The following is a 13,390-nucleotide window of genomic DNA, read 5'->3' as shown; positions in this document are numbered from 1 at the left end:
TGATTAATTAACCGGGCAAACATGTGAGCGCTAATGCGCGCCCCTTCTATTTTCGTATAGGTGTCATCGATCTCGGCGCCGGCCATCGATTCGTGAATCAACCTCTCCGCTGAAACGTAGCGATTAAAATAACTCTGTACATCGTGTATACCACTCGTACGTATTATTATTTTTGCATCATTCCCTTTTCCACCTTCTCCCCGCAATTGTTTCTATTTTAATGTTTTATTTCTCAATCCACTTTCTCTACGTAAACATTTGCTCTCGAAAATATTGCTTCTCCATCGCACGTCGCATGATCCTCGTAAATTATTGTTTTCCATTTCTCTTCTAACAGTTCTCTTGTTTCTCATTTATTGCAATTGAATATTTACACGCTGTACTTTGTAGAAATATTATACTGTGCGCCGCTTTTATCAAGCAATTAAATAATCAATTTAAATCGTTATCGTTAATATCATGAAAGTACGCGCGCGTTCCCGGAGACAATTATTTTTATTTATTAATATAACATCGTGTCATTTTACGCGCGATTCCCTCGCGACTGCATAAAATAAGATTAGCATAATCCGTATCGCATTTTACCGGAGATTTTTTTCCATTTATAGCGTGACATTAATTGTGAGTGTTTCACAACTCTTTTTTTATCGTAAATTATCTCCGTTGTTGCACTTTTACCGCATCTTACTTTCATTCAAAATAGTTTGCTAATATCTTGCAATGAAGTTCTTTAAAAATGGCAAAAGTTTGACAAATCTCTATGTTCGAAGAAACTTTTGACAAACTTTCAATCATTGTACCAGGATCTTAAATCATATATTTTGACCGTCCTGAAGGAACGATCTATCTTGTGAAGTAGTCTTCGGGAGTCGTCACGCAACACCCGAGACAACTTCCAAAACTTCTCTTCAGGATCCTCGGCAGATCCTCATCCATCGAGGATCCTGGAAAGGCGGCCTAGTTGCACCCGGATAGGCTCGGAATGGGAATGGATCGATGAAGCCGCTGCCTTTTCTACTATCGAAGTCACGTGATCTTCCAAAGATCGTTTCGACCATCCACTTTGACCATCACGGACAGAATAGTTGGTCATCCATAAAAACTCAAGGACAAATTAAGACTTTCCATAAAAAAAAAAAAATTATAAAATTCAAGAAATAAAATTAATATTATTTGAGTTTTCAAGATATTTCTAACCTACAAGTGATAAAGGATTCACATGTTATTTTTATCAATGACATATAATCGTTCAAGCTCACGCGATTATTCTCAATTCTGATTACGCGAAAAAATTTTTCTACTTCGAATTAAAACAACCAGCTTTTGAGCGATATTATAATCCACTCAATGATATCATAATTGATTCGGCAATATTATAATCCATCACAGGGTTGTGTCGATAATCCTGGCGGGAAAGAAAATTGTCACTGAAAGGCACTAATTGAACTCGTTCATTTATCAATTATCGTTCTATAAAGGTCATTAAAAATAATATGCAAAATTAGCTGATATAAAATGTGTGCCTTTCTACGATCAAATATAGATTAAAAGTGCAAAATGATATAGATGTTAAAAACATTTCTTCGCACCTTAATATTTTTTCACTTTTTGTTTATTCTTTCATTTTATTTCCTTTTATCGTTCGATTCCGTCGTATTTTTCTATTTTATTTATATTTTCGATATTTACGTAACGTACGAGTAAATTTAGTATAAAAAAATTTATGGAAAATTTTTATTTTTCAATATTTGTATGTAACATATTTTTCCATAAAGCCGTCCATTTTATATGCAACATATTCTTTCCACAAACTCGTTCATAAAATTTTCCTTCCGTTTACCAAAGACTATTCCTCTCAAACTTGCATCATTTTGCATTCCAGTTCGCAAACACTCCTTGCCCGTCGGACATTCGACTCACCCGAAACATTCCTCCGTCAGCGTCTACTAGCGAAATTTTTGTCGGTCAAAAAAGTTAAACACGATCAGGAAGAAACGAACGTAACTCTTCGATCACCTCGACAGACTTCGCGCAACTACTAGTTCGAGCGAGCGAATGCACACTCTTTCTTTTCTTCTCACACTGTACGACGATCTATGTCCGCCCACAGCAGGCCGTAGATCACTTTCGATCCGCGGCGAATGTCGCCCTCGGGCGGGACACTTCCGGGTGAGACCCGGCGAGAAAGACGGAAGTGGAAAGAGTCGGGAAAAGGGACGGACAGAGCGTGTGTACGACGGAGACGCGGAGAGGCGTTATCCTTTTTAATGATCGAGAGAATATGCGAACGACGCGACGGCGAGAACCAAAGAGACGAACAATCGGAGCGACGGAAAACGCGTGACGCGACACGACAACCAGGATCGACACACGCACAAGTGGTTTTTCGCGTTTCGAGTCGGGTGCCGGGGGTTGGCCTCTGCCCCACTCACCTGGTAGCCGCGTAGGGTGCGCACCTACTACTACCCGACTTGGCTGCCACCCGCCAGCGACCGACCCACCCGTTCGTCGCCTAACCGCCACCCACTCCGCCACCCCGCTCGACTCGACTCGCTAACGGCGAGTTAGGAGTTCTCTCCGACCGTAGATATACACGATAGGTACACACCTACGCATGTGTCTATGTGCGCCCGTGCGCATGTATATTGACCATCCGCGCGTACGTGCCAGATGAGACCTGCGGGTTGTTAACGCGTTGCACCGCCGCCGTTTGGCAAGGCGAGCTGTCCGTCGTGGTCCATTCGCTAAATCCATGCCGGATGGCTCACCTGTTAACCTCGGCACACACCTCGAGGCCACATTTTCAGTAAAACCCGGAGAAAAAATCGTTTCAACTGTGCATAGTAGTTTAGCAGTCCGAGAAAAAAAGGAACGATTATCTTTTTTTGTGTCTGTTACGGCGGAAACGCGTTATATTTCTTTTTGTAAATTGGGATAATTTACTTTCTGCGAAAAAATTAATTAAGCACAATCTTTTTGTGATGTTGGAAATGATTTGGACATTAAGTATCTTGATAAATAAAATCATATAAAAATATGAAAGCAAAAGAACGAGGTAAAATTTACTAATGTAAATAATAATCGAAAAATTATAAGAAGAAGAAATATAAAGAATATAAGAAGAACTTATCAAATAAAACATTTTCTTTTTCACATTCTTCTCTTGGAAAAATTATTAGTAGAATAAACTGTACTTGTGATATTCTTTTCCATTAATATCTCACGCTTTTTAAATGGCGCACAGTCACCCTCGAGAAGAGAAAACGTTACCCAGCGAAGGAGCAAATTACGATAAAATTGATGCGACGTCGGAATCATTTGTCCCGGAAGAGTGTCCGCGCGTGATATTCAATATCTCCGGGCAAATCGTCGTATTCCCATTTCCCTTCGGGGAATATATGATCCCACGGTATGACATATGTACTCAATGTGCGTACATGCGCGATGATTCCGAAGATCTTAATTTAACGGCGGGATCGCACTCCCACTGATTGCGACTCAAGTTTCTTTTCACTTGACGACGTGCTTCAACCCGTGCAAAAATTGCGGCCTGCACTCGCCCTTAATAGCCGCCCCGCGGGATTTGCTGGATCTGATTGCGATCTACTCCACTTTGTGTCGCGAACTTTGCACGAATAACCAATGTTTATGATTATGAACAATAATGAAAGCGTTCTCTCATCTGTTATAAATGAGAGGCAAATAGCAAAACTCGTGTTTCTTATTTTTCTTTTGAATTCGAAACTAGTGCAGCTTCATTTAATGCCTTTCTGTATTAATTTCAAGATAACAACAAAAAAGATCGGTTTATTAAAATCTATATACGCGATGCGAGAGATATTTTTTTGAGGAGTTTGCTATAAATTCTGAAACACAAGAAATGTCAATTGCTCTGCAATTGACGTGACAGCCATATAAATGACAGAAATTTTCATCGGATTGCCTGCAAACGATATTTCGTTCCAATTTGATTATAAATTGATAACGCGTAAAAAAGTATTAACCGTTATAAATTAATATCGGCAGGCCAATAATTTGCGCCGTTCGATCCCTGTCGAGCTTCCGATAATTTCGTACGTTCGTTTAATTTGTAGTCATTCTCTGTTACCGCGCCTAGTGGAGTGGGTAATTACACGTGATTGATGTCTCGAAATGAATGTCGAAATTCATTTAATACAGAACTATTGTTACGCTCCCGACATATTCGTCTATATCAATTTCTCAATTTCGTTTTTGTTCGCCAGATGGATTCTATTAATATGTGCACATTTGCAGTTCAAATATTCTATCTTTGTCTATATGATAGTACTACAGTTTATCAAGGAAGCGGAGAATTATGCAAATTATATTGAAAGTTAACCAATATCGGTTTTGGATAATTAATGTTGACAATTATTGGTCACATTACACAACGAATTTTGATAATCGATGTTAATCGCAGAGGGAATAAGCATGATAAAATTTAGCCGTCCGTTGATTGCTTTTAATCAAAAATTAATTTATTCTCATGAACGTTTCGGCGCACACTGATGCCCCAAATCAGCGTTGAAAGACTCGCCTCGAAAGGGTACAATTTTTCGATTTCTGACTACGGGAACGAGGTGCATTTACGCGGCGTCACGCGACCAAGACCAAGGCTTTCGGGAAGGCTCTCGGCCGCCCTTCGAGGCTCGAATCTCGGCGACTCTCGACGGGGAAAGAAAGGCGTAGGCGTGTTGCATGCCGACCGCCAGTTAACAATCGAGGCCTCTCCGCATCCACGAATAAGTCTGCTGCACAGCAGGCGCGCAGTAAGGTCACAGACAATGAACCTCGATTTCAGTTCAGGGTCTGAACTGTTGGTCGAAGACGACGACGATGACGACGGTCGCAACGGGACGTTACCAGCGTCACGTCCCACGTGTCGCTCGCGATCGGAAGGGAAAACAATCGATCCGCGAGATCGGATCGCGCGATTATGCGCCACAATTTACATCGCGTGTGCTATAGTCTCCTTCTCACGTGTCGGTTTTGCCAAGTGTAATTTAATATCAACCCCCGTCGCGTTCTAGTGGTCACTGCGGCGTGTACAGGCCGTACGATCTGTTAAAAATAAATTCCTTGTTCAAGGCGGATACTATTAGGAATACGAGATCCCTGGGCTTTTAAGAATTTGAATCTGGATTTGGTTATGGGACTGTTGGTTTAAGAAAAATCTTATAGGTCTTTTCAATTTCAATGTTAAAAGTTTGACCCTTAAACCCTAAGTTTAAGATTTCAATCTTCTATAGATATGTATAAAGGGAACAGTGTTCCTTTTTTACATATCTATAGAAGATTGCGAGTCGTATCTGAGTTGTATTTAAAAATAGATGTATCGAAATGGAAGAGTTTAATCTGAGATATAAAATATTTAGTTTTCAACATCAAAACTTAGCAATTCTCTCGACAGCATTGACATTTTCAATTTGGATCTCGCTTAACCCTTCTGTGTCGATTATTTGTATTGTGTGTTCGTTATTCTGTGTCGATTATTTGTCACAATCAATTTTTGACATAAATGGAATAAAAAAAACGTCTGAAACTGTCGCTCACTTACCGATCTGATATCGTCAATAGTCTGTCACTAACATCTTTATGCTTCGTATAAAAATATTCTTTCTCTTTTTCTTCTTATAACGTGTTTATCGTAAACCTGTTTGCTTTATTTTTCCCGGCAATAAAAATACACGATAATAAATAATAAAAATTCGTTAGCAATATTACACGTAAACACAGACCGAGCTGGCAATACAAAATAGCGTGGCGTGTCGCGCGAGATTAAACGCCTTTGCTCGTCGTAGAATTTGAATATTGCATTGCGACGACCCGCTGGCAGAAATCAAGATCGACTCGCTCGCGTCTGCTAGATCTCTCGCGATAACGCGCGACGAGGACTTCGTCGCGTCAAACCCGGTGAAGGTCTAGGATAGAAATTGCGTGCCGTGCTCCAGTTAACCGGTCGAGGCCTACATTTGTAAACGCGCGCGCGAGAGAGAGAGAGAGAGATTGTCTACACCTTGTGCACTCGAATAAGGTCGCAGACAATGAACTTCACGTTCATTACCTTCGAAGCACTTACCACGCGAAGCTAGACGGCGAAGAAATAATTGCAACTATCACTGTCCGCGACCGAGTATACCCAGCGTAATTGGAAATATTCTTCTCGCCCTTCGCGAGCGTGATATTTCGAGCGAGGAAACACGATGTGTAGAAAATGCCGAACGTTATGAACGCCACGCCTTGACATTTTTACTTTATTACTTTTACTTTTTCCTATCATCCATCCTAACATCGCTAATAGGTTATCGGTCTAAGTGCTGTTACACAAGGGATACGGCGAGTCATCGATAAAGGAGAGATGATCTGTCTCAATTTGTTATTTTCATGTCGAACTGTTTCGTGTTCCATATTCTATCTGATAATAATAAATGTAATAAAAAGAAGATTAATAAAAGATCTGGTAAACGTTTACTTTGGAAGACCTTACTTAATAATACAAAAATTTCAATATTATGATTTGCGTAATATGGCCTACTTATATATTGCTATAAATCAAATTAATATTTAGATTAATAAATTTAGTGTTATTAATAATAAATTTATTAGTATTATTAATATATATTTCATTTTATTTTAATAATTAATATAAATTTAATAAAGTAATATAAATTTAATATTATTAATACAAATTTAGTAAATCAAATTAATATTTAGGTTTAGTATTCTTGTAAAAAATATTAAATGGCCTTAGAATGTTTTCAATGTGCATCTGAATAAATATACGATTATCATTATATGCTCATATGATTTTAAGATTATTTTTTACTTCTGATAAAACCTTTCAGATTAGTATTTATGGCAACAGCGACGGGTCTTGATTAATTGGATTAATTCGCGCGGAGTCTACTACAGGGAAATGCGATTAAGCGTGCCTCGCACGTCATAATTAATATCATGCCGCGAGATTAAAAAACTAATAAGCTTCTTTCCGCGAGTTCTTTCACGGGACGTGAAAAGCTGCGGAAAGTATCCGCGATAAAGCGAAAGAGAAACAAAAAGCAACGGAGAAGAATGTTGGGCAAGAAATCGCGTATGCGATACGGCTTCGTCTATCTTTACCGTGGAGAGAGCGGTGGATAAAAGTATTTCATCGCAGCAGGATATTGAACGTCGAACGATCATCTACGAGCGGGAAACGCAGTTGCGTGTATTATAAAAAAAAAAAATATAAAGCCGCGGTGGAAAAATCTATGCCGTGCAATATCAACTTCGTATTAATCTCGCTGTTGCGAGTATCTCGAGTTTCCATGTTTTCCCACGAAAAATAAGCGACCCTCTCGGCGACCACGGAAGTGCATCATCCTTCTTGCAGTCGCGTCTCCTTGTTTAGCTTTTTCATCATAAAGAATCGTAAGAGAGTTCGGCGAGAAAAAAACGAGTTGTCTGACGCCGAGATGAAATACCCGATGATATATGTTTTTAGGGGATACGTCTGACAAAGTGTGTCACAGAATTGGATAGACGTGAGATGGTAATTTAGCGAATTTGTCCGCGACACAAATTTATGAGACGTGTATTAAGCTTGACAAAGCAGCGCGTGATTTTGATGGTGAGAAAAAAAAAAGAATCGAAAGAACCGCATTGGTGCGTACAGTTTTTAGATTTAAATCAAATTTGTCTAATATATTATACGTATTATATATATTGCAAGTGTTTACTATAACGTCATGCGTAATCGTGCGTGTTCGCATTGCATTTATGCAATCATTTTGCAGTTAATTATGAAATAATTACTATACAAATTATATTATTTTTAATTAAAGAATTATGAGTTGGAGTGTGTATTAATGATAATCAAAATGCTATCGGTATTCGCGCAGTAATTTTGCGCGGGCTAACTTTCCTTTAATCTTTCGAGCGAGCGGTCGCAATTAATTCTCGAATGTACGTGCGTCAGATTCAGTGTAACGATGCGCGCGTATAATAACGAGACCTATCGATCAGCTAAACGAGCAACAAATTCGTACTGTTATAGCTTAATGCTAAAACATAGCGAGCTTCACTTAGAAATTATCGGACCTATCGAAATAAGCGCGTTATCGAGTATCGCATTAACTATAATATTATACATCGAGATACATGGAATACACTCGATCCAATATCATTCAAATGTTAAGCGTCATTTTGCATATAATAAGAGTAGAGAGAACTTCAAAAAAAACGTAGCCACTATCAGCAAAGATCAATTTGTTAGTACACGAATTCAGAATCCCAGAAACAATCGGTGAAAAAGTTTTTCGACAAATATGATTTTCTTTTTGTGAAGAAAGTTATAAGTTTCTTTTCCATTTCAACTTTTCAGCAACTTTCCTATTGTACTATTCAGACTTTTCCTATTGTTTCTATTTAGTATTTCTAACATCGTATTACAAAATGTTATACTGTTTTTGTCAAAACTCTTATCTTTTTCTTTGCAATTTATATGGTTAACCGAATATTTAATCACTTTCGATTAATTTTTGATCATGATTGAGTATTCTATTCTATCTAAAGATTTTCTTATTAATATTTTCGCACAAAATTATTACGTTTACGCAAAATTTATAGCAATAATATTTGATTGTGTTAGCGATCGAGTTGATCCTGGCAGACACGAATGCGATAAAGCAGATTATGCGTCAACCTTGACTGCCGACTATTAAGTGCAGTAATCATCCGCGCCATACGTTTGCAATTGCACAATTAAAACGACGAGTCGTCCCCAATTACCGTTTACCTAACAATTTACGCGGTTCGTGTCACACGAAAACAAGAAGCGAATCGTTTTTTCTCTCTCGTTTATATCGTTGTATTTTTCCACAGTCGCGCTTAAATCTTCAATTTGCACTTGTGAGAATACGCGGCATAAATAATTAATCTTCTTATTAAATAATCTCTTAGCAAAAAGTGCCATGCGTTTAAAAATTTTATACAAGTCGTCAAATTTTAGGAATAAAATATATAACATTAAGATGTAATTAAAATTATATTATCGCGCGTATTTTTTTATCGCAAATTTTGCGTTTAATGTATCACTCCTGCCTACTTCGTATTTGCGTGCCGGTTTTTGTTGTGCAGCTTCACTCCGACTTCCGGGTCGGCGCAGCGCAGAGCCCGCTCCTGACCCGAATCGTCGATTGTTGTTCGGCCGCGAGCAATAAATTCGCGAGTGTGTAGAGGCAAAACGGGGTCTGTCTCCTCGACCCAGTTCGAAGTCGCGCCGATTACACGCATGGATTATAAGCATTTCGCGCCCGCGGGCGCGTTTTTCCGAACATGAGAGTTCTTCGCGAGCGTCGCGCAAGGCTCGCAAATTGGCAACGTTTTCAATGCCATCGATGTTCAACGGCTTCACTTACGTGAGAGAAAATAGGGCATATACTTAGGCACATGAATGCAATCAGATGGCTTTCTGTTTACACCGATATAAAATATATCAAAATAATATAATTCGAAAATTGTTATTTTTTTAATATTATTGAAATTTATTTGGAGAACTCTAATTCTACGAATTTACACAATTTCTTTAAGTTGGTTTATCAAATTTACTATCATTTAATATATCTGCCGTAGAACAACATACACATTATTAGAGTCAAATTATATAATAAATAAAGAAAATCGAAAAGATCGAATAAATCGGAAAATCTAGAATTTATTCATGTATGATCTTTGTTTAACTGTATTCTTGAACAATTATTGTATCCTGATTGCATTGCACTATTTTCTCCTTTAATTATTAATATAAGACATCGAGTATTCGAATCTGCTGCCCACGATAAATCGATATGCATTTGAAATTGGTAATTGAAATAATCTTTCGATAATTAAAATGTATCGCATTTTTGTATACGTTCAAGTTCATCAGAAATTTAAAGTCGATCCGCATGGCCTTTCAACGATCCGAATAATTGAAGCCTTTCTTCGCGCTCGCCTCACGCTTGTTGCGCGTAAGACTTTAATGCGATTGTTGTTAAATGCTGCGGATTACTTACATGCACTCGTAGATATCGCCACCAGATGCTCCAACTGCGTACCATTCAGCGGCTGATCTGCAACAGAAAAAAAATCACGACGTCGTTAATTGATTGTTCATGAAGAAACGTTGCATTACGTTTAAAGAGAGCTACGAATAGCGTTCAATGTTAAACTTTAGTTCATGATTGATTAAAAAGAAAATAAAACTTTTCAACTCAATAAACGTGATGAATAATAACATAATTGCATATTTTATCCACACAAAAGATCAACGAGAATATCAATTAATCATTTAATGATTAATATTATATTATTTTCATCAAAAACACACAATTAATAGCGTACAAATTCCAGAATATTTGCGGCTTTAGCAAAACTTTCAACTCTATGTGATAATTAATTAATATACTATTATTATTGATTACGCAGTATTAATAGCGTTTTATACCTAACTGCATCAATGAACCAGGTGTTATATCAAGTTTGTTTTGTGTTATATTTATTAGATAATTGGAACCAACTTTAATCATCTCGAGTACGTGTGCTTTAGAAATCACGTGTTCGCCATCAATTTTCATGCTGGAAGAGTTACGGTGTGATTAATCCTATGCGTCCCTTGTCATTACAGCACGTCTCCAGCTTTATCCCCCGCATATGAAATTAATTCTCCATTGATTCAGGAAGAGGACAAATTTCCAAAAGATGAACATAAAGAAATATCTCATGTCAAATATCAAGCGTCAAATGTCCTTTTTCATGTCATTTCGGATATCAAGAAACTAAATTCCACTAAATAATTCCACTAAAATATTCGTGTGTATGTGTGTGTGTGTGTGTATGTCGCTACACAACGAAATGCAGATATTGATTATTGGCGAGTCATTTTTAGACAAAGTTTTAATTATTTACGTTGATTTTCAGTAAATTTTTATTAAGACAATATAAATAATTATATTATCAATCTAACTTTTTATGTTGATAACACCTATGCTTTCCTATCGATAAAAAACTGAAACAAAAATTGCGAATCCGAACAAGTCGATGACAACTTCCGACTCGCCTCGACGCTTTTCGAAGAAAACATGAAGCGGGAAATGCAACTTTATTTTTGTTGTTTTTCTAGTAACTCAGACGTCAAACTCAAATAAAAACGTGTATGTTGACGTTTTCGCATCTCACAACTTTTAATTCGATAAATCGTTTCTACATATAAATTCCTTCGACATGTCTCACACAAAATATGAAACGAGTGATATTTTGATAAACATTGATATGTTAATTCCTACTTATTTTGATTCATATAAAATCTCCAGTTCTTGCACCCATTCATCTTTTTCTTACAAACAGAATATTTCCATTTTTACGTCACACACACACACACACACAAACCATTATTTTTATATTTATTTATAAAACATAAATATTTGTGGTTTATTATTTTTAATAAATATGTGTAATTCATTATTTTTTGAAATGTATCCGTATCTAATATACATATAAGCTTTTCAATGCAAACTTTGAATCTGCTTTGAGATTGCAGAAAAAGCTAATCATGCAGCAATAGAGAGGTGTATAAACGCGACCTAACGTGCTTTACACTCGAAGAAAGCGAAGTTGGAATTGGATTATTCCGGCATCGACAGTGCCAATATTTGTTCTGCCACAGGCTTGGTAGGCAGGAATGAATTAGAGGATACTGAATGAGCAGAATAATTAAATGATATTCGCTCGATAATACACGTATAACAATTGTAAATATTTAGTCTCCGAGTTCGATTCCGTCGCTGAAAACGTTTTCATTAACCGCACATTGCGAGCGCTACCGCTAATTGAATGCCATATCGAAAATATTTAATTTTTCATTACATTATTTGTTTTTCTCTGCTATTGTATCAAATTTTTACTATAAACAATATTAAATTTATAAATATTGAATTAAATAAAATTTTTTTTTTTATTAAAACACGATTTGAAGTTTGTCTTGAGTTTTTCCAAGTGTGTAGTCAACAGATAGATAGTAGGCGAGGTCGCTTATTGCAGCTCTATTGCGTTCTTCACGGCAGAAAATAAATCAGAAGCGCGAATCCTTTCGACGCGTTGTTTGATTTTTCGAACGAGTTGCATCGCCACGCAACAAAATCGAGCGTTTGATTTGGATCCGTGCATCAGCGCTGATGAACGTACGCTATGTGTAAAGCGCGGACAAACAAACAACGTTGTCCTGTAATCTCGACAATGAAAGAGAGCGGACGGGTCGAATGATGTCCAGGACAGCTGCATCTTGCGGATGATTCTCGCACGGATTCTGCCGCGTAATCCTCTTCGTAAATGAAGCGCCTTGTAATCACGCATCAAGGCTATTCCGAGAATATGTCGCGCGCAAGAAGTGGTGCGGATATCAAAATTATTTTTTAGGAAATATTATTTCTGCGTGTTTACTGAAGAAGCAAAAATACAATCGGGAAAAGCTCGCGAGAATGATTTTCCGGAAAGCATACCTCGTTATTGTTTTCGAAAACAATAAGAGTTTACAGACTCTGTTTTCAGAGCGCATCGATCGTCTTTCGCTATTGTATGTTAATTTAACATACATTGCACTAGCAAACGCACAACTATAAAAATATTTAAAATTACTTATAGCTTGAACAATTTCTAAACTCGTAAAAAACATACATGTGAATTATTATATATGTATGAGTTTTCTCTCTCTCCGTGTTATATTTTATCTCATATAAACACATAAATATACTTGAGCTCAACTACATTTTATCTCTTGCTCGCTTTTACATTCAGGATGAAGAGGATTAACCGTACTTAAATTTTTCGTTTCTTTCTAAATAACAAAGAAATTTAAACTCTTTCAACGTTGTTTTCTAGGGCTTTTACCGCTTGCGGTCGTGAAAATATGTAAAATATTAATAACCGATGTAATATAACCTAGGGATGTGTTTTCCGAGAGCACGGATATAGATGGTCGTAGCTGTGTCCGGTAAACGCGAAGGAGGGGATATAGCCACATTCGCGATTAAAATATTTAATGTCAAAAGGCACTTACACGCGCAGTTTTGCGGAATGATGTCGCGCGCGAGGCCAGCGGGGAAAAGACAATGTATTAAAGCTCGGCTTAAGAGCTAGCCGGTGGTGAGTACGCGTGCGTTGCATAATACATTTCCATCGGAGATAGTTTAAGGCGGGGTTCACAGGGTTTCATCGACCGACCCTCGAGTCGCGGGGTGGAGCTTAAGCCAAATGACAACGTCAGCACCTTCTTTTTCGCGAAGACCTTCCTGCATCCCTCTCACCTATCCAATCTCAAAACCAATGTCGCTCATAACACAGTGTTCCGGAAATT

General features: G+C 37.6%; 1 protein-coding gene across 4 annotated transcripts in view; it reads right to left on the bottom strand.

The window, feature by feature from the left end:
* Positions 1-13,390, bottom strand: part of kcc (solute carrier family 12 member kcc) — a 76,243-nt gene that overhangs the window by 54,270 nt on the left and 8,583 nt on the right. For 3 of the 4 annotated variants that reach the window (XM_067349767.1, XM_067349768.1, XM_012365933.2), the window contains exon 2: positions 10,056-10,112. In XM_067349767.1, the coding sequence (XP_067205868.1) occupies positions 10,056-10,112 (57 nt within the window). Of the gene's footprint in view, positions 1-1,920; positions 2,492-10,055; positions 10,113-13,390 lie in introns of those variants that run through there. The other variant, XM_067349770.1, reaches the window with a different exon arrangement.

This window comes from Linepithema humile, chromosome 2 (genome assembly GCF_040581485.1).
Source record: "Linepithema humile isolate Giens D197 chromosome 2, Lhum_UNIL_v1.0, whole genome shotgun sequence".
Taxonomy (NCBI): domain Eukaryota; kingdom Metazoa; phylum Arthropoda; class Insecta; order Hymenoptera; family Formicidae; genus Linepithema; species Linepithema humile.
The sequence above is the reverse complement of the archived record's forward strand: the minus strand, read 5'-3'. Positions and strand labels throughout refer to the sequence as shown.